Genomic DNA, 22,391 nt, shown 5'->3' on the forward strand with positions numbered 1-22,391 from the left:
GTAATTTTACGAAGCTACGAAAATACTTTTTGTGGACAAAAAAACCCCCCAAAAAACAACTTTATTCAACAATTTGTCTCCTCCACGTCACCCTGGCACCATTTTGGAGAGTATCACATATGTGGGTGACCAAATGTGCCATTTTCCCAGGACACGTCCAGGCCAGGATTTCTATATTGCCTAAAATATCCAGGTTTTGGCTTTGTTTGCGCTGCGCAGACCAATTGTTATATGACAAAGTACCGTGAGAGCTCTAGAGAGCAGACGGCTTCTTGTGCTTTTGAATCGCTCTCACGGTACTTCGATGTCATACATTGATCTGTTTGCTCAGTGCTGCTTCAAGCACAACACTAATATGTACACGTATTTGCATCGCTTTGACCGTTCTCTGTAGATCCCACCTTCTCACGCACCACGATCGGTCGATTACGTGCAATGTCTGCATGTTATTGGTCAAACGATCATTACCTTCATTAAGTATGAAAACAGGAAACCAAAGCCAAAACCTGGATAATTTAGGCAATATAGAAATCCTGGCCAGGACGTGTCCTGGGAATATGGAACATTTGGTCACCCTAACATACGTATGCAACGTATGTACGTGGATACATTGTATACACATGGGATACTCTCCAAAATGGTGCCAGGGTGACGAGGAGGGGAAGATTGTGCTAACGATGCCCTTACTACGTTTCTGGACCTTGATCGTGTAAGGATCCTTGCTGTCTATGGGAGGGTAAGAAAGCTCTTGGAATTCATCAAAAATATCTCAATTTGTGTTCCGATGATAAACGAAGGTCTTACAGGTTTGGAACAACATGAGGGTGAGTCATTAATGACAGAATTTTCATTTTTGGGTGAACTATCCCTTTAAGGCTGGTGTGTGTTGCCTGCTTAGTCATATAAATAACTTTATGATTGTTTAAGTGTGGCTATTTTGGGATTTATTGAGTATCTCATCTTTGACTCTTGCGGCATCAATTAAACTGTAGATTAAACAACTTGTGCCCCTGTAGGTTTTGGTCTACCTCCAATCCAATAAAAACTGGATTACACAGATGTAGATGAATGTAGAAGAACGTAGCTTCTTTCTCGCTTCTTATTAGGTCTCAGTTGCTGTTTAAACGTTTTGTGATTTTTATATTTACATGTCATTCTTATGAGTCAGAAAATGTTTAGAACAATTTGTTGACTGTAGCTCAATCATCTCTGTGGAATTTCTTAAACAGAGGTGTTTGTTACAGAGAAACAGGGAATGCACATGTGTTTTCAATCAAATTGGATTTTAAAAGTAGTTAATCACCAAAGTAAAGTTTAATAGCTGCAAAAAATTTCTCAACTGTGGAGTTATTTGGAGTTAAGACATTGGCTAATTGGATGTTCAGGTATAAATAAAAGCAAAGTGCATTCATCCAAGAATTTACTTCACTCCCCATACATATTAATTTGCGTCACTGATGTGTGTTTATTTTAATGTACTTCTGTGGGTCTGCACATGTTTTATCTACAGCACTGATGATATTTGCAGGTCCTGTGAGAATCACTGAACTTGTTTTGTTTGACTCCAAATAGTTATTATGGATGTTTATCACCTAATTGGTGTCCCAATAGTCTCCTCTTTCACAAGGGAGCCTGTCTAAAGTAGGCTAAAGTAAACTTAGCATAAACTGAAAAGATCTGGAGCCTTTTTTCCCTAACTGTGCGTGGGTTAAAATGACGGATGTTGACATCTTTAAGTCAAGTAAAACTCAACATATGGTTATTTTTTATTTTACAGGCAGTTTTTATTGTCCATGCATGGCTTGTGTAAGTACTTAAGCTTCATGAATGCTTATTGATTCAGACGTGTAGGGAACAGTGAAATGAGTTGCCAGTAGCTTCATGTTTAAGGATGTGGACTGATAATACAAAAACACAAAGGATTAATTCCCACTGAACTCCCAGCTGTTTCAGGGTAATTATCCATGCAGTTAGTGAACTGAACCCTGCTGAAAAAAACAGCATATGCTGGTTAGGTATGTTTTGACGCTGGGATGCTGGTCCTTTGCTGGTTTATACTTGTCCTTTTGCTGGTTTATGATGGTCCTTTGCCAGCACATGACCAGCATAAACCAGCAAAAGGACCAGCATCCCAGTGTCAAAACATACCTAACCAGCATATGCTGTTTTTTTCAACAGGGAATGCATCTTTGAGGAGTTGTTACTTACAAACAGGAATGACTTCAAGCTGTATTTTACCTAGCATGGTTTTCTGAGTCAGATCTGTATTCACTGCTGGCTGATATTTATGGTATTTTGCAACACTGAATGCCACGAGGATACAGCCTACTGAAGTGGACTATAAGGTGTTTTTAATCGAAAAACTGCCATTTAAATGTTTAATACTTACCTAAAAGTGATGTTTGGTTTCCAAAAAAGGTGAAAACAGTTATTAATTTTTGTAGGATGCAAACGTCTCAGTATCATGTTCTTATCCAGGATTTTTATGTCAGCCACCAGAGGTCATTGTCATCTCATCATCAGAGGTTTGTCATCAACACATCTACTCATAAGATAATAGAAACTGGAAGTACGTTTTTACCTTGAAATATATTGTCTAATAAGTCGAAGTTGGATTCTGTATCTTTCCCAAACGTCAGTTCTGGCAGTAAGTTTGAAGAGCGGGAACGAAATTCCGCGAAAAAGGCGGATTGATTTACGGCAGCAACAAATGCACGTGTATCTGTTATATTTACGACAGTTAAGTCTACTCATATACCTAAGGGGCTCCAAATGAGCAAAAAATACACAAAACCGCATACAATTGCTTTATGGAACTATCTTGTAACCTGCATTTTCGTAGTTGAGCATAAGTTTTTTTTTTTTTTTTTTTTTTTTTGGCTTTAAAGATTTATCTCTGGACGTGTATTATAATCACATTACACAAGTATTTGAGACTCAACAGACTTTAAATGTTTTGAAGTTGTTCATGAAGCACTGTTAATGTCTCCTAGACATGTTTGCTTGTGAACATCAAGGATAAAACAGTGGGGGGAAAGAAGAAAGCCAAACATTATTCGACATTCAGGTGTTCGCCACCTGCTGTTTCCCTTTAAAAATTTAACCATGGTTTTATTATAGTAAAAACCTTGTTTTTTGGCGTATTAATTACCATTCGTGTAACCACAGTTTTACTAAAAATACCATGATTAAACTAGTTTAGCAAATTTGTAATAACCATGGTTTAACTATAGTAAAATCTTTTTACATTTATATATATATATATATATATATATATATATATATATATATATATATATATATATATATATATATATATAGTAAAACCATAGTTAATTTTCGTAAGGGTTGTGGTATGTCTTTTATTTCATGAAAAAATATAAATGTTGAAAAGCCTAGTTTTTTTTTTATTATTATTTTTTAATCCTATGCCTATTACTATTTAAAAAGTAAATGATAATAGAGGATTTAAAAAAAAAAAATGAAATTAAAAAAAGATGTGTAATTATATTGGCTTCCTTGGATATAGACTGAAATGCATACTTTCTGCAAAAAATAAAAAATAAAAAGCCTAATTTAATCACTTTTAAGATTAACTAGTCTTGACTTAATATGCTTAATTTTAGAAATATAAATGAATAAAAACTCCAGCAGAATAGAGTTTAAATGCCGTTTTATTTTATTTGGTTTCCAATTTTGTGCATACTGCAAACACAAACAGGCATTACACCCAATCAAAGTCTGCGACTGTCAGACACGGTTGAGGACGTGGAGCTGGAGACCACTTTTCCATCTACAACCTCTTCCACAACTGTGATGACTTTTGTCCTCGAGGTGGAACTGGAGGTTGTTTTGACACTGTAGAGGAAAAATAACAGTTATGAGGCTTTTATTTTAACTATCATAGTAGTAGTGTGTTTCTGGGACATTTTGACTGCTTTTTGAATGATTTGGATCTGAATGACAGGGAACAGATCTACTCACGTGGTTTCTCCATCCAGCAGTCTCCTGTACTCGGCGATCTCCAGCTCCAGTCTGGTCTTGATGTCCAGGAGTATCTGGTACTCCTGCCGCTGGCGCTCCAGATCGGCACGGAGTTGGACTATCTGATCTTCCAGGGTGGTGACCTGGGAGCACAAAAAACAAGTTGTTTTATTTCTTTAAAACTTTTGTTCTGCTTATCTTACTTTTTAAAGATGCACTGAATAATATCTATTTGTGTTCCACAGAGACAAAGAAAAAAAAATGACATACAGGTTTGGAATGAAATGAGGGTGAGTCAATGATATATCGGTTTTTAATTGCAAATCTACTCACCTGATGTTGGAAGCTGGACAGCCTCATGGAATAACGATTCTTGGTGTCATTCAGTGTGGCCTCCAAAGATGCTTTCTATAGTAATAAGAACATGCACATTCAGAATAAAGTCATACTAAAACACCAATATTACCACAGAAATGGCCAATTCCATATCACTGACCATGGCTAAGAGCGACTGGAGTTCGATTTCCAAAGACTGTAGTGTGGATTTGACCGTATTGATTTCAGTGCGGGATGTTTTCAGGTCTGTGGTGCTGGTGACAACTTCTTGTTTCAGAGTTTCCGTCTGAAATGAAAAGAAGAAAGAGATTGCTTAGCCTTCTTGAAACAAGCTGTCTCACACCATCATGAAAAGCACGTTAACAGGCTTCTGTCCCTGTATGTTTTGATGCATCTCACCTTTGACTTGAACCAGTGCTCCAGATCTCTTTGGTTTTTCGCTGTGACTGCTTCGTAGTGCTCACGGATTTCTGCCAGGATCTTGGTGAGATCTTGTTGTGGAGCTGCATCGACCTCGACGTGAACCTGTCCGCTCATTTGTGCACGTGCGGCCAACAAATCCTACAAATATATTCATATTCATGTCAAGTCTCTGGTAAACATTGTCATATTTAACAGCACTAAAAATACTTAAATCGTCTCTTTTTTTTCTTCCAATATATATCTTGAATTTCGCTTGGTTAGCAAAGTTGTATACAATATTAAGATGTGTTTTCAGAAAATATAATTTGAATTAAATTGGCAAATGCTGCTATTATGCATTTTTAAATAATAATTATAATTAATTTTAAACATTTTTTATTAAATTTTTTTTTCCTAATTCTAATTTAACATTTTTAAAAACAAATTATATTATTTGCTTACTTGATAGTGACCTATTTATAGTACAAAATCTGATTTTAAATAAAACTGATATCAATGCAGCTTTGCTTCTCAGGTCAATGTATCTTATTTTAAGGTTACATGTTTATATAATATGTTATTCTACTACTATATTATAAATTTCCACACAAAATCATTATGTACCTCCTCATGATTCTTCTTCAGATAGACCAGCTCCTCCTTCAGCCCTTCGATCTGCATGGTGAGGTCTTTTCTGGAGATGTTGAGATCATCAAGCACTCTCCTCAGGCCGGCAATGTCTGCTTCCACTGACTGACGCATGGCCAGCTCGGTTTCATATCTGTCAGAAACATGCTCTTTAAAAACACTGACGCTGTACACAAGACAGTTTACCATGAAACACTCACCTCCAAACTCAGGTAAAACTGATGCAATTCAACACTCATGCTATTCTATACATTCTCTAGCTTGCTATAATTTCTATAAATAATTTCTGCAGAAAACAATTAAAATTATAATGTTGAAAACATGCAATAAGCATGGAATCTGCTGGAAAGACTCACTTCATTCTGAAATCATTAATGGCCAGGCTGGTGTTGTCAATGCTGAGATGGATTCCACCCTTCAGGTGAATGGCTGCCATGATCTGGAAATATACACCAATATAATTTTATTAAGTATATATGTAATTTTTTAGCTTTATATTTAGGATCTTTCAAAAAACATAAAATGCCTTAGCCTGAAGATCCTGTATGGTGACAAAGTAGGCGCTGTAGTCACGAGCAACAGGGGAGGCTTTGCCATCTAGGAACTGGCGGATCTTCAGCTCCAGATCAGCGTTGGCCTTCTCCAGTGAGCGCACTTTGACCAGGTAAGCAGCCAGACGGTCATTGAGGCTCTGCATGGCGAATTTCTCATTGCCAATGATGCTGTTGTCTGCAGATCCTGACGCGCTGAAACCTCCGACAGAGTAAGTGGCCTGGGAGATGCGGACCCCTGAACCTCCTGCGCCGCCATACACGCTCCCGGCCCTCGCGGTGCTCACACGGCTGCTTCCCACACTAGACGTGGACATACGCATGGAGCCGCTGGAGGACATGTAGCTGCTGCGGGTGGAGTAGCTGGAAGCCATGTTAACCAAGACTTTCTGTCTGCGTCTGCTCTGGCAGGTCAGTGAATGAAGGAAGGAGAATGCCAGCCTCTTTTATAGAGTGAATTTGAATATAAGACACAAAGCCTGGAATTCCATGCATGTCATCTCACTGCATTTACTGGAACGATTCCAGCGACCTTAAAGGTCACACCTAAGGCGAGATGTAGGGTAAAAGACACTGTTAGCAAATCTTGCAGCTTCTGTTTGACTTTCATATGCATTAATGGCAGTACAAACACTCTGAAAAAAATAAAAAGAACACTGATATAAGATGATATATCAATTACAGCTTATTATATAAAGATAATAAGCACAAATTGGCAGATTAGAATGATTTCTGAAGGATCATGTGACACTGAAGACTGGAGTAAAGATGCATTGCATCACAGAAATTAATTGCATTTTAAAATATGAAAATAAAAAAGCTGTTATTTTAAATTGTAATAATATATAAAAAATGTAGTAGGCCTGTTTTTTTTTCTCAAAAGTAAATGCATCTTGTTTTTAAGATGTCAGATTAAATTATTTTATTAATTTTTATATTTATTTTATTAATGTTTATTTATTAATTTGCATTGAAAGAAGATAAATAGTAACACATGATGGTTTTGCAATCCAAAAAAGGTGTTTATTTCATAATAGACACTTTCTCCCCTTTCTTTTTTTGGGTCAAATATTATGCATTATGGTGTTTTGTTTACTTTTTCTTAGTTATTTTGTCATTGTTTAAAGATTCAAATGTTGATGAAATTCAGGCAAAACATTTTTTAGAAACAAATCCTGTGTAGAGAACCCTGCAGCACATCACATGGGTTTTCATCCTAGAAACATGTGAGTTTAAAGACTTTTCCATTAGTAACAATTATTTTCAACAGGACCTTTCATTGCCGCCCTCACAGGCGTGTTACCACAAAAATGAATTCTGCTTACTGACCAGACTACGTTTCTTCTATGGGCTTGGCTGGGCTGGGCTGGGCTGGAAACACTTCTGCTGTTGATGCATTTGACATTTGCGGTTTCCATATGTACAGCAGCATTATGATGGAAAGGTGAGGTTTTGCACAGCAAGTTCATCGGGACAATAACTAGATTTGTTTGTCTGCCTTTTGTTATTTCAGTAGGAATTGAAATATCTTTCATTCCAGTTTGACCTTTTAGGTACTTTTGCAACATAGCAGAAAGTAATTTGCCAAGATTGTGCAATGCTAACTGCTTTTTCATTGTACACAATGAACCTATACTGACCCTATGCTACATTATCCAATATCTTATCTTATCTGATCTTTTCTGATCTTATCTTATCTTTGGACCACTGAATTGGACTCAATGCAGTCCGTTTGATTTGTATTGTTACTTTAATGTAGTCCGTTTTAACTTTTTAGTCAATGCTGTGACTTATCGTGAGTAATTGTGATGGGTGTGACTTCATGCTAATACTTCAGTAGAATCAGTTATTAATACCATTGCTTCATAGAGTCAGTGTGAGCACTGTGATTAGCACTAAATGGCAAAAAATGGCATACTTTTGTTTTCCAGTTGAAATATCTGAAAACCTTTAAAACAAGATATGTGTTTTTGATGAGCAAAACTATGTAAGATATTAAGACTTGTTTTTCCTGCATCTTGAATGTATTTTATGTATTGATAATTCTTATTTTTAATTTTATTTTAATATTGTTTTTCTGTTTGTAACTCATTTATATTTTAAGAAATGAATGCAATACACTTGCAAAATATCTACTCAATAAGTGTAGCTTGTTTTAGGAGTTTTTATGTGATTTAACTGTAAAACATTTTTAAAAAGACAATTTAAAAAACAATAAGTATAATTAAATGAAATTATATGATAGACAGTTCCAAAAAGGCAGGATTAGGCATGCATAAATACATCTATAAACCATGCTGGTTGTTGGTGGTTTGATGCTGGATTAACTAGTTGACACAAGAAGTCAAGGTTTGGCTGATTAGCATGGTCAGGTTTGGATGTAGTGCATTCTGTGGACAAAAGGCATATTTCTCTATAGATGGCCATTCAGAAGTAGCTGTGTATTGTAATTAAATGTTTTGCAAGCAACGTATAAATCAAATACTTTAATATATTATAGTTGATGTTTATCCTTGGCAGATTTTTGGAGGTCTCCTACAGGGGAAATGGATTTATATTTTCCCCATAAGCATGTCATGGACTTATTTCTGCAACTGCCAGTGAGATGAATAGAACTGAGAATGCTAATGGATAGAGTTCTCTAGGTTTTGCACAGGCCTCCATGGATCGTCAAAACACATATATGTGAGGTTTGTCATTCCTGCGTGAAATGAATGTTTACTCTCACTACCACTGTTTTTCGTTCATTTACATTCATATTTATTTTATTCAGCAGATTCTGTCTACCGTGCAAGTTTGTTGCAATCTTTGTTGCAAACTAGTTTACATTGTTCCCGTTCTGATACATATCTGTAGCTTAGCTAACCTAGGTCATGATGTTGTTGTTCTGCTGTGTGTGGTTTAAAACTATTTGACAAAGTAAAGACAGTCAGCTTTTTTTAAGAAGCAGTCATTTGAAAATTTTTACACTTAATTTAATGTAAATGTTTCTCACCTGGATTTGATTGAGGATCGGACATGTTTAATGATGCATTGGTACAAAATTAAAGGAATTCCCCAAATGAAAATTTGCTGAAAATGTACTCACCCTCGGGCAATCCAAGGTGTAGATGTGTTTGTTTGTTCTTTGGAAGAGATCTTGAGAAATTTAGCATTACATTACTTGCTCACTAATGGATCCTCTGCAGTGAATGGGTGCCGTCAGAATGAGATTCCAAACAGCTGATAAAAACATCACAATAATCCACAAGTAATCCACCTGATTCCATTCCAGCAATTAATATCTTGTAAAGTGAAAACTACATGTTTGTAAGAAATGTCTTTAGGGCATTTTTTAATTTTATTTATCTTTTTTAATTTAAATGTCTATTTTGGCCAATATCAAATAACTGAGTCAATAATCCATAACAATTCTTCAGTCACCTTGTTCTTCAGTCATTTCTCAGGAGTCATTTCTCTCCTGATTCAGACAAGACAACTTTTTTTCACTGGAGAAAGCAACATTATGTATAGAGAAATTTTACTGTAAGCAACAGTTTAAAGTTAAAACGCATTAATGATAGATTTGTTTCTTACAAACATGCAGCTGTTCGCTTCACAAGATGTTAACTGATGGACTGGAGTCGTGTCAATTGCATGAGGATTTTTGTGATGTTTTATCAGCTGTTTGGACTCTCATTCTGATGGCACCCATTCACCCATCCACTGGTTAATGCTACATTTCTCCAAATCTGATTCGTTCTTGGATGGTTTGAGGTTGAGTAAATTTTTTAGTACATGTTTGTTCTTGGGTGAACTATACTTTTATTATGCCAATGTTAATATATCCTATTTGGATCTCTGGTCACTTAAACTACAACTGCATCTATGTACAATTGATGACATAACCACTCACATTTTGTCTTCGACATCAGTTTTATTGTTGTAAATGTTCAAAGACAACCACCATATTCTGACAGCATGAGTGGAGCTAAAGGTCTGTTCTCCAATCAGCACGAGTTGGGTGGGCTTCACTTAACAAGGGATGTTGAAGAGGAAGAAACCACTGTCCCACCATCTACCACCTCTTCCACCACAGTGATCACTGCTGTTTTGGTGGTAGTGATCGAGCTGGAGGAGGAGCTGGAGCCAGAGCCAGAGATTGTGAGGCTGTTTGGAAGCAAGAATACCCAACCAGTTAAACCTGTAAAGCTCGATTTGTACTACAAATGTGGTCTTTCAAGCTTTAAACCACAAACTTCCACAGAACCCCAAACTATACTCATTTAAAAATAAAGGGAGTTTTCACAGCAATGCCTTAAAAAAACATGTTGATATCCGAAAGAACCTTTAAGTGAACAGTACTTGGTGTGAAGGACATTTTTAATAATCTAAAGAAACCTTGTCCATTGTAAAGAACTTTTTATGGAATAGAAATGTTTCAATGCCAATAAAGAAACCTTTTCTTTTATCAACACTACTGCCCAGACGTTTGGGTGCAGTACGATTTGTTTTAAAGAAATTAACACTTCTATTCAGCAAGGATGCATTCAATAGATAAAAAGTAACAGTGAAGACATTTATATTATTGTTACAAAAGAGTTATATTTAAACAAATGCTGTTCTTTTGAACTTTGTATTTATCAATCCTGAAAAAATGTATCAGTAGTGCGATAAATATCTATAAAGGTATACAGCCTTCAGATATTTATTGCATGTGTGGTCTGCAATTATTAGAATAAGAATAGTTATTTATAATAATAAAAAAATAAATTCAATGAAAAGTTTTTTTTTTTTTGTGTTTTTTTTTTTTTTTTTGTAGAGCATAGCAGGAAAATAACATTTCTCAGTCTGCATATTTGCAAGAATATTCCAATTTATGGATGAGAGCATGAAAACTACACACCTGCCGCTGGCTTCTGCATCCAGCAGTCTCCTGTACTCTGCAATCTCCAGTTCCAGTCTGGTCTTGATGTCCAGAAGGATCCTGTACTCCTGACTTTGGCGCTCCAGATCACCACGAAGCTGCACCAATTGACCCTCCATTCCACTCACCTACAAGCCCGAGGGGAGAAGACAGAACTTTTAACCCTGTCATAGGAGGTCGTTTTAAAGTCTTGTTAGTGGTTGGCTACAGTAAGAGATCTGTCTGTGAGATTTATGAGATTCTCACCTGTGCCTGGTAGCCGGACAGCTGCAGGGCGTAGCGATTCTGAGTCTCGCTCAGGGTGCCTTCCATGGATGATTTCTGTGAGGAAGGGATAATGAGAGAAAGGTATGTTAGCAATGACCAAAACTAAAGAAATTTTAAAACCTTTCCCAACCAGAAAATACCCTTTCTCTTATTTTGAATGGGTTTATCATTTAAATGTAACAAATGCCTATTAATTATTTGGCTCAAAAATTGTGTTTTTAAAGTGAATACCAGTTGGTTTGATTGTTGTTGTTGTTTCACAAGTCTACACATACTAACCATGGCAAGGAGAGACTGAAGCTCAATCTCCAGTGACTGTACTGTGCTCTTAACTGTGTTGACCTCAGTTTTCGAAGTCTGCAAGGTCTCTGTGCTTGTTACAACCTCTTGTTTCAAGGTCTCAGACTGCAAAAGAAGTGTTTTAAAACAATGGTTTAATTTAATACATGCATAAGCCCAACACAGCGTTAGCTGTGCCAATGTTTCTAGACTTAAGGGACATACACAAATCATCTTTGCAAGAACTGATCAATCATTTTCTAACTTGTTTTAATTCAGTAGATGTTTTGCCTTTCTATCGTGAACTTGTTATTTTATATCCAACATTTTTGAGGTGGGCTCCTAGACTGCATATGACTTTATGAGTGTTTGTTATCAAAGAATCAAGTTCTGGACTGAACCAACCTTCTGCTGGAACCAGCCTTCAAGGTCTCTCTGGCTCTTGGATACGACAGTCTCGTAGTGCTCACGCATCTCAGCTATAATTTTGGTCAGGTCTTCTTGTGGTGCTGCATCAATTTCCACGTTGACCTGTCCACTCATCTGATCGCGTGAGGTCAAGAGTTCCTGAAGATACCACATACATGATTTCATCACAACTGTCCATTTTAAAGTATCTTCTCATCATCACCTGTTCATGCTTGCCTTCAAGTGTCATGGAACTGAAATATGTTAGAAAACAGTGACATCTAGAGCTTAAAGCTATAAAACACCTGTGTGACCTGACCTCTTGTCTAAAATGTTTAGCAATTCTTAGCATAATCTTGTGTTTTACACTTTCTTAAAGGGTTTGCAATGATTTACTACCTCCTCATGATTCTTCTTCATGAAGACCAGTTCCTCACTGAGCCCTTCGATCTGCAGGTTGAGGTCTTTATGACTCATGTTGAGCTCGCTAAGCACAGTCTTCAACCCTGCGATGTCTGCCTCCACAGACTGACGCATTGTCAGCTCGTTCTCATATCTGTCCAACAGAAATGAACATTACACAAAAGAACTGATTACAGAATTTTCATTTTGGGGTGAGCTGTCTCTTTAAAAGGTCATTTGGTGTGACTAATGGATTATTAAAATCACTTTCATCTTTAACATAATTAAAAAAATATGTATAACATATCACATTACCCAAAAGCTGATTTTCAAATTAGTTAAGCAGTTATTTGTTGTTGTTTTTCTAGAATTTCTGTACATTTCCACAGCAAATACTCTATACAAATATTACTTCATTCTGAAGTCATCTGCAGCCAAGCTGGCATTGTCAATGCTGAGGTGGACTGTGTTCTTTTCTTGCATGGCGCTCAGGATCTGCAAAAATGTGAAAATTGTTTAATTTTATTGACTTATTTTATGGTAATGAAGATTATTAGTTTATGCAATTTTCTTATAGCAGTAACCACAAAGTATCAATCTAGACCTACTTTAGCCTGGAGGTCACCGATGGTAGCTTCGAAGGCAGAGTAGTTATTAGCGGTGCCAGTAGGAGAGATTTTGTTTTCAAGGAATTGGTGTATCTTCAGCTCAAGGTCAGCATTGGCCTTTTCAAGGGAGCGGACCTTCTCCAGGTAAGCAGCCAGACGGTCGTTGAGATTCTGCATGCAGAACTTTTCGTTGCCAATGACGCTGTCATCCGCTCCTCCACCAATGCTGAATCCTCCTCCAGCTGCAGCACCACCAAATCCCCCTCCGAATCCTCCAGCAGCACCAAATCCACCTCCAAAGCCAAAGCCGCTTCCTGAGCCTGCTGAGGCCATGGAGCGAGAGGCACTGGAGATGCGGACCCCTGAACCTCCTGCGCCTCCATACACGCTGCCAGCCCTCATGGCACTGATGCGGCCACCTCCTCCACCTGAAGAAGAGAAGCGTGAGGAGCCCATTGAGGACCTGCTGGAAACGAAGCTGCCGCTGGAGAAGGTGGTAGCCATGTGGACAGTGCTTTGTGGTCTTACTCTGCTCTGGCTGGAGAGTAAGTGCAATAGAGCAACTCAGGGTCCTTATATATGCTGCTAGCTGACCTTATTCTCATCAAAAACTTGCTGACAGCAAGGAATTCTGTCAGCTTAAATCACCTAAAGTGAAAGGTGATGCTGAGAAGTAAGATTGGTTGATTGATCGTACCCTCAAGTGAGTAAGATAGATGCTTGCATTCCCCGGGTAAACCTGACCTCATAAAAGCAGCTCTGTACATGTTCAAACTTTTATGGAGGTTGCTTGTTTTTCTCTACTGGTTTTACTGTATAAAGCCCCTCATGCTCTAAAAACCTTGAATATTCAACATCACCTTTATTGGCCAATAACTTAACTCTAATGATTCACTCATTTCAATATATTACTTTTAAAACCTGGGGCACAAAGCCTTCAATGCAGAATTTGAACACCAGTTGCATCATATAAGTGATGTAGATGTGTAGGAAGAAGCAAGTTTTTCTGCAAAATAAAAAAATCTATGTGAAATCAAAAATATGTGATTGAACAAGATATGAACCTACATGGAGGTATGCTGATCTCATGTCAATTTAAGATTCACCTAAAGCAACACATTGTATAAGAATTTTAATTGTAAAGAGTGGATTTTTGTTGAAAGCATCTCGTGTTTGTGCATGCACCTGTGTGCAGAGCAGCAGAATGATTCCCACCAAGTTCAGTTTAACCCTAAATTCCTCCCTTAGGCTGTTGAGCTGAAGAACAGATCTCTATTATCAAGCGATTCATGACACATTTTATTAGTTCTCATACTGTTAAATTTGACATCCGTTTTTTTTTGTACAAATCTTACTTTAAAAAACTTTTAAAATTAGGCTAATAATTATATTTAATAATTATAATAAGTAGGCTATGTGCAATATAAATGTGTGTTTGCTCTATCTGCAGCCCAATACTCTGGAAGACACTACAGAATCCCTGCAGACAACAGGCAGTTTGGAAAATGGATGTTTAATATAATAAAAATATTAATTATACAGTGTATCCAAATTTTAAAACTTAAATTCAGACTATTCAGTAAATATACTGAAAAGAAATGAATACACCAGTCTTAATATTTATACCCAATTTCATATTCATTAATTGCCATAGTCGCCTAAACTCAAAATTCGCTTGTCAAAATACCATAATTATCCGTTTAGGGCAATTTAACGAATTGTAGGTCAAATCTTAGTAAAAAAAAAAATGCTGGTTCTTGGTCTGGAAGCGTCGATTGCTTACTCGACCACAAGAGCGCGCGCGCCTGACAGGATTGTTGTAAATTGGATATATCCTTTCGAGTTTGACTACTTATGCAAAAACATGTTATAGTAATCCAAGTAAGTTATTAATCCCATTCCCTAAGGCAGCAGGCGTGGCTGAAGACAGGTCTGCATGGTATGTTAGCATTTTAGAGTTTCACTTAAATTCCTCAATAATCCCTTACATTTTGCCCTAAGCATGGAGCCATTGTTTGACAGAGAAGTATTTTTTGAGCAAACAGTTTTGTTTATTAATATTTGTTCAGCAATTTCTTTCTACTTTAATGAAACTTTTAATTTTTGAAGTAGGAATGCATAGGTTGGTCAGTCTATTAAGTAAAAATTTAATAATATATTTAATTAAATATTTTCAGTAAACCATAGCTTAACTGGACCCTAGATATTGGCATTTTTATTGTTAAACACAAATAAAATGATTTTTTTTTTTTTTACGTAAAGCCTACAATACATACATATTGTGCTGGACACAAACATTTTATTATTCTTTGTTATGTTCTTTGCTCTATAGGTGTCTATGATTTCTTTATTCCAGTGATTCATAATAGGCCAATTTTTAATTTGGGGGTAAAAAAAGTTTTTTTTTTCTGAATTGAAAAGCAGTTTTCCACTACACAAGTTAGCTGGTGACACATAAAGCTTGTGCAAATGTGGACGTCCAAAGTGAGTATTTTTTCTATGTATAATAATATAAATGACCAGTTCTTGGCACTGATTCAAAATCCATTACCTAGTTTACATATGTTTTTTAGGAATTCCTTTTTTTTTTTTTTTTTTACAGATTGTGAATTTAAACAATGCAGTTGTTGCCTAATGATACTGTTGCATTAAAATGAGCTATATTAAACACCAAGCGATTAAAAGCAGGTTTAGCTGGTCTGAAGTGGGTTTCGGGTGACCTGCTAATGATAATCAGGCTTGTTGCAAATAGAAAGTTTTATTTTTGTGTGCAACAAAGTTATGTTGTTCAACTGTTAAATATTTTGAGCTTGGAGTGAATGTTATACTGAAGAGCTTAACACGGTGAATATTTATGTCTATGTTTCATTCTAGAAATAAATGAATTCATTATAGAAATTATTTGTAACATTTGTAGTTAGAAGTCATTCCTGAGTGATGATTTTTAAATTTTACTGTCAGTTTTAATTAATTCTGACCCATATTACGTTGAAGGTACAGGAGTCAATGTGCAGAAACTTTGTTGGGTCCCTCCCGGTAAGTATGTGGTCATGTAACAAAATGTATTTTATGGCACTACACTTGCTGCAGGGACAGTCGCCCAGAGCAGTCTTTCTCAAACCTGTTTCTGGAGGCACATTGTTGAATCAGGTTTTTAATGAGGAAAGGTTTGAAAATAGGTATTGTTGGTGCTGGTCTAGAGCTAAAGGTTATGTCCTTTGCTCAGAGCCACACAGGTGATGACTGTAATGTAATGTTGCTGTTTGAGCATAAAAAGATCTGCAAAGTTACAAAGCTCAAAGTCCACTTCAAAAGGAGATATTTTATTTAACAGAAATAACTTTTCAAAAACTACAATGATCGACAAGTTTAGACTACAAGTCAAGTCACCTTTATTTATATAGCGCTTTAAACCAAAAAGATTTAGTCAAAAAATCAAGACTTTGTAAAAGAGCATAATGAGGAGAATAACTGACTGTAGCATTGTTTTTCAGATAAACAATTATGTTAGCTTAGCATGTTTCTTAAATATCTGCAAACATAGTATGGTATTTTTATGCTTTAGTAGTCAAAAACTTACATACAGCACCTTTGAGCTGTCTCTTGCTATAGCAAAGCTTAACAACTTCCTACTGAAAAAAACAGCTAAAACTAGCCTAAGCTGATTGGCTGCTTTGTCTGGTCTCCCAAGCTGGTTTTAAAGTGGTTTTGGCCACTTTTTTTTAGCAGGCCAGGCTGGTCTTAGCTGATTTTAGCAGTTTTTTTTAACTAAATCAACTGGTTTTAGTTGGATTAGCATAGAAACATGTTAACAACATGCTAGTAATTTGCTAATCTTGCTACAAACACGATAACACCATGCTAGTAACATGCTAACAACATGCTAGTAACATGTTATTAATGCTAGAAACGTGCAAGTAACTTAATAATCATGGTAAAACAGGCTAACACAATGCTAGTAATGTGCTAACAATAGTAGAAACATGCTAGCAACTTCTTAAACATGCTAGAAACAGGCTAGCATCATGCTAGTTACATGCTTATCATGCTAGAATCATGCTAGTAACTTGTTAATCATGTTAACAACATGCTTGTAACTTGCTATTCATGTTAGAAACATGCTAACAAAATGCTAGCAACTTGTTAAACATGCTAGAAACATGCCAGCATCATGCTAATAAAATGCTAATCATGCTAGAATCATGATAGCCACATGCTAGTAAACTTGCTGCTCATGTTAACATCATGCTAGTAACTTGCTAATCATGCTAGAAACATACTTGCATCATGCTAGTAACATGCTAATCATGTTAGAATCATGTAAGCAACATGCTATTAACTTGTTAATCTTGTTAACAACATGCTAGTAAATTGATAATCATGTTAACATGCTAGTGACTTGATAATCATGCTAGAAACATGCTAATAATTTATTAAACATGCTAGAAACATGCTTGCATCTTGCTAGTAACAGTAATCATCCTTGAAAACATACTAGCAACTTCGATAAACATGCTAAAACCATGCTAGTAACATGCTAATCATGTTAGAAACATGCTATCAACTTGTTAAACATGTTAACAAAAATTCTAGCAACTTGTTAAACATGTTAGAAACATGTTAGCATCATGCTAGTAAAATGCTAATCATGCTAGAATCATGTAAGCAACATGCTGTTAACTTGCTAATAATGCTAACAACATGCTACTTACTTTGCTAATCAGTCTATAATCATGCTAACAACATGCTAGTGACTTGATAATCATGCTAGAAACATGCTAGCATTATGGTAGTAACAGCAATTATGCTTGAAAACATACTAGCAACTTCGCTAAACATGCTCGAAACATGCTAAAACCATGCCAGTAACATGCTTATCATGTTAGAAACATGCTAGCAACTTGTTAAACATATTAACAAATTTCTAGCAACTTGTTAAACATGTTAGAAACATGTTAGCATCATGCTAGTAACATGCTAATCATGCTAGTAACATGCTAATCATTCTAGCAACATGCTATTAACTTGCTAATCATGTTAACAACATGCTAGAAACTTGCTAATCATGCTAACAACATGCTAGTAACTTTGCTAATCATTCTATAATCATGCTAACAACATGCTAGTAACATGCTAATCATGTTAACAACAATCTAGTAACTTGTTAATCATGTTAACATGCTAATCATGGAGTAATATGACAATCATATTAGAAACATACTAGTAACTTGTTAATCATGCTAACAAAAGGCTAACACCATGCTAGTAACATGGTAATCATGCTGGAATCATGCTGCCAACATGTTATTAACTTGCTTATAGTGCTAACAACATACTAGTAACATTCTAATCATGCTAGAAACATGCTAGTAACCTGCTAATCATGCTAGTAACATGCTAACCGTGTTAGAAACATGCTAATCATGTTACAAACATGCTAGTAAAATGCTAATTGTGCTAGAAACATACTAGCAACGTGTATGTAATCATGTCGGAAAAATGTTAATCATGTTAACAACTTGTTAATAACATGCTAATCATGCTAAAAACATGTTTTATACCTATCTGTTTTTCTGATAGACTGTATTGCCTTGAAAACATTCAAACTTTAATCTTTCGAACTATTCTGACTTTCAAACAACTTCAAACTTTCAGACTACAAGCTTTTAAACCTTTTTCAAACTTTCTAGTTAGGCTTTTTCAAGCCAACTTAAAGTTCGTCTACAAACTTTTTAATTTAGTTATTATTATTATTTATATATTATTATTATTATTATTAGTTAATTAGGCTAATAATTATATTTTATAATTATAACAACGATGTGTAATATAAATGTGTGTTTCCTCTGATGTACGGAAGTTCTAAGCGGCCATGCATTATAATTTTTTTTCTTTTTGTTTTCTCGTTATAACGACTTAATTTTCTTGTTATCTCGACATAACGAAGGTCGTTTTATCGTTATAACGACTTAATTTTCTCGTTATCTCGACATAACGAAGTTCGTTTTCTCCCCCCCCTCGTTATAACGACTTAATTTTCTCGTTATCTCGACATAACGAAGTTCGTTTTCTCGTTATAACGACTTAATTTTCTCTAAGAATTTACAAAACTGCGCCAGCAGGTGGCACTATAGACCTGAATATAACTGATGGGGTGTTGTATACTATCCACTTTTACTGTACGCGGACCTTCCTCGTGATCGCTATAATTTGTGCAGTCTTGTTTATTACTGACATTTAATTAATTCATAAATGTTAAATGCTTGAATCAATATGAATATTTTGTTTATTAAGTTCCTGCTAGATGCATGAGTTTCACCAACGCATTCTGTTTCATCAATAACTGCTTATCAAAACCAAGGTTGACATCGTATTCTGTTTGCACCAATATATATTATATTTGTGCTTCTTTTAGGCTCATGATTAATTTAAATTTAATTTTAATTTAATGATTAGGTAGTTAATAAGCGGAGATGTTCTGTTTATCTACAGTAGGACGGGATTTAACGATGTAGGCTGATGTGCTTCTTTTACTTAATACTAATCTTTATTGTTAACAATATTGATGAGAAATGTGATGTATATGTAAAATCCATAGGCTAATTTAATTCAGTTTTGTTCTGTAATGTTGTAATGGTTTTTTCTACACACACACACACATACACTACATGAACGCTCTTTTCAAACAGAAGCTTATAACACACATGATATCTGCCACATAATGACTACTACAAATTACAAATTATATATAATTTTATTTCATATAAAGGGAAAATTAAAAGTGAGTTTAATCCAAGCAGCTTTAATGGCGCGGTGTTTTGCCATTTAAACATGTTAATTACAAAAAAAAAAACGTTCGTTGTACTGTCTCTGGAAAAAATCAACAGTGATTGATCAGCCTTTATTTATACAGTATTGTAGACGTTATTATTACCTAGGCGAAGCAAAATTTGCTGAAATATAGGCTACAGTAAGAGCGCCTGCATGGCTGTCCATCAGATGCCTGTCAAAGTTGAGTTCTTTACTATAGCAACAGTAAAACTTTCATGTCGTTATAACGAGAAAAAAAAAACTTTCGTTATGTCGAGATAACGAGAAAATTAAGTCGTTATAACGAGAAAAACGAACTTCCTTATGTCGAGATAACGAGAAAATTAAGTCGTTATAACGAGAAAACGAACTTCGTTATGTCGAGATAACGAGAAAATTAAGTCGTTATAACGAGAAAACAAAAAGGAAAAAAATTATAATGGATGACCGCTTAGAACTTCCGTACTGATGGCCATCCATCTGGGGTATTTGTTCTATCTGCAGCCCAATATGCTGGAAGACACTACAGAATCCCTGCAGCGAACAGGCAGTTTGGAAAATGGATGTTTAATATAATAAAAATATTAATTATACAGTGTACCCAAATTTTAAAACTCAAATTCAGACTATTCAGTAAATATAACCTTAGTAAAAAAAAAATATATATAATAATAAAATAAAATTCCTGGTTAAAAAATGCCAGTTCTTGGTCTGGCAGCGTCGATTGCTTACTCGTCCACAAGAGCGCGTGCGTCTGACAGGAATGGCGGTTATTTCTGAGGGAGAGTTTTCAGCGAGGTAAAACACTTGAATTATATCACGAGAAATAAATAAATATATGATTTGTTTCACCACAAATTATATCACATAATTTTTATGCCAAGTTATGGGAGTATCATAATATTAATCACATTAAAATGCCTTGAGTAGAGAAATGTTTCATGGGATTAACTTGACTCCCTGAAGCTAATGGTTTTAATAAAGATTGTTGTAGAGATAGCCTTTCGAGTTTGACTACTTAGTTTTACACAAAAACGAAATGTTTTGTTAATCCAAATATGGTAAAAGGATAGTCTCTTTCACCCAGATCTACTACATTAGTCATAGCAATACTTCTACTAATTAAAGTCATAATATTTCCAAAACATTTACTTTGAATCGAATTTGACTATGAGCTAATTGTACATTGTGGCTTTCACAATCGACCTACTTGAATATTTACTTGCTATAATATTTAATACTTAAGTATTAATTATATTATAATTATATAATTATATAATTATATTTTATAATTATAACAACGACGTGTAATATAAATGTGTGTTTCCTCTGATGGCCATCCATCTGGGGTATTTGTTCTATCTGCAGCCCAATATGCTGGAAGACACTACAGAATCCCTGCAGCGAACAGGCAGTTTGGAAAATGGATGTTTAATATAATAAAAATATTAATTATACAGTGTACCCAAATTTTAAAACTCAAATTCAGACTATTCAGTAAATATAATACTGAAAGAAATGAATACACCATTCTTAATATTTATACCCAATTTTATATTTATTAATTGGCATAAAAAGTGTCACCAAGTTTCAAAATGTAGAGTTCAGCCCACTTTTTTTTACAGAAATTTACAGTCTCTGACCTCTCTCTATTTTTCTTATGTTCAACAAGTTATAAACTCTGTTGAAAAGGTCCATGTTCCATGCATAGTGCATTATACACTATAGTGCTGTCTGAATTCTGAGTGATTAAATTAATTCCCCAAATATGGTTCACTGTTGTATAGCCATAATGTACTCTTTAATGTTTCCAACAATCACATTTTTAGTAAGTACAAGAAAATCCAAGCTTGTATAAATTCTACAAGATGGCTTTATCTCAGTAGTACAAATAGGCTACATTTAATACAAAAAAATACAAAAATTATTTTTGTTAACAGAGTTCTGCAAACGAGTCGCCTAAACTCAAAATTCGCTTGTCAAAATCAAGTCAAGTCAAGTCTGCTTTATTGTCAATTCTTCCACATGTACAGTACATACATACAGAGAATCGAAATTGCATTACTCTCAGACCCCCCGGTGCATACAGATAACACTAACAGTAGAGCCTAAAAATCTAGATCAATATAAAATATAAGATAAAACTATACAATAAGGGAATGTAAAAAAGACATAATAGAAAAAATAAAATAAAAATAAGGTTAAATAAAAGCAGCGCAAGGCACATGGCAGATAGAGTGCAAACCAGTGAACAAACAGTGCAGATAAAAATATTTTTAGTGCATAAAAAATAGCTTATTCAGTCTGATTAAAAGTGACAAAGTGACAAAGGGCTCAAGAGCAGTTATTTTATTAAACTGACTGATGAGGTGGTAGAATGACGTCAGTTCCATGGTGAATGAGGTAGTGAGCAGACCACTGCTGCACAAAGTGACTGGTGCATGAGATCATATGTTAGAGAGAGGGGGGGTGGAAGGACCTGGGGATGTGGGACCTGGGGGGGGGGGGGGGGGGGGTGCATAGTTCAGTGGTGCCTGAGGCAGAAGAGGGACGGGGGGGGCAAGTTCGGGAGCGAGTTCAGCTTCCTGACAGCCTGATGGATGAAGCTGTCCTTCAGTCTGCTGGTCCTGGCCTGGAGACTTCGCAGTCTCCTCCCTGATGGCAGCAGACTGAAGAAGCTGTGTGACGGGTGAGTGGGATCACCTGCAATGCAGAGGGCTTTTCGAGTGAGACGGGTTCCATAAATGTCCTGGAGGGAGGGGAGAGAGACACCAACTATCTTCTCAGCTG

At 35.7% G+C, this 22,391-nt stretch overlaps 2 protein-coding genes across 2 annotated transcripts; both read right to left on the reverse strand.

Moving 5' to 3' along the window:
* Positions 1-3,656: 3,656 nt before the first annotated feature.
* On the reverse strand, positions 3,657-6,394 carry LOC109111980 (keratin, type I cytoskeletal 13-like). The gene is made up of 8 exons (XM_019124998.2): positions 5,897-6,394; positions 5,727-5,809; positions 5,347-5,503; positions 4,720-4,881; positions 4,481-4,606; positions 4,318-4,392; positions 3,985-4,127; positions 3,657-3,858 (listed from the first exon to the last, which is right to left on the reverse strand). The coding sequence occupies exons 1-8, from the start codon at positions 6,293-6,295 to the stop codon at positions 3,735-3,737; spliced, it is 1,269 nt and encodes a 422-aa protein (XP_018980543.1). The 5' UTR covers positions 6,296-6,394; the 3' UTR covers positions 3,657-3,734.
* Positions 6,395-9,817: 3,423 nt separating this feature from the next.
* On the reverse strand, positions 9,818-13,351 carry LOC109112407 (keratin, type I cytoskeletal 13-like). Its single transcript, XM_042745628.1, has 8 exons — positions 12,792-13,351; positions 12,596-12,678; positions 12,181-12,337; positions 11,779-11,940; positions 11,374-11,499; positions 11,074-11,148; positions 10,807-10,955; positions 9,818-10,070 (listed from the first exon to the last, which is right to left on the reverse strand). Exons 1-8 carry the CDS (start codon positions 13,293-13,295, stop codon positions 9,932-9,934), a joined length of 1,395 nt encoding a protein of 464 aa, XP_042601562.1. The 5' UTR covers positions 13,296-13,351; the 3' UTR covers positions 9,818-9,931.
* Between the last annotated feature and the right edge of the window lie 9,040 nt (positions 13,352-22,391).

Source organism: Cyprinus carpio, chromosome B19 (assembly GCF_018340385.1).
Source record: "Cyprinus carpio isolate SPL01 chromosome B19, ASM1834038v1, whole genome shotgun sequence".
Classification (NCBI taxonomy): domain Eukaryota; kingdom Metazoa; phylum Chordata; class Actinopteri; order Cypriniformes; family Cyprinidae; genus Cyprinus; species Cyprinus carpio.

Coding starts and splice junctions, on each gene's coding strand:
- LOC109111980 (XM_019124998.2), bottom strand. CDS start 6,295: ATGGCTTCCAGCTACTCCACCCGCAGCAGCTACATGTCCTCCAGCGGC. Junction 4,393..4,480: donor TCCAGTCGCTCTTAGCCATG/GTCAGTGATATG, acceptor TTATTACTATAG/AAAGCATCTTTGGAGGCCAC. Junction 4,128..4,317: donor TGTCCAGCTTCCAACATCAG/GTGAGTAGATTT, acceptor TTGTGCTCCCAG/GTCACCACCCTGGAAGATCA.
- LOC109112407 (XM_042745628.1), bottom strand. CDS start 13,295: ATGGCTACCACCTTCTCCAGCGGCAGCTTCGTTTCCAGCAGGTCCTCA. Junction 11,149..11,373: donor TTCAGTCTCTCCTTGCCATG/GTTAGTATGTGT, acceptor CCTTCCTCACAG/AAATCATCCATGGAAGGCAC. Junction 10,071..10,806: donor GATGCAGAAGCCAGCGGCAG/GTGTGTAGTTTT, acceptor GCTTCCAAACAG/CCTCACAATCTCTGGCTCTG.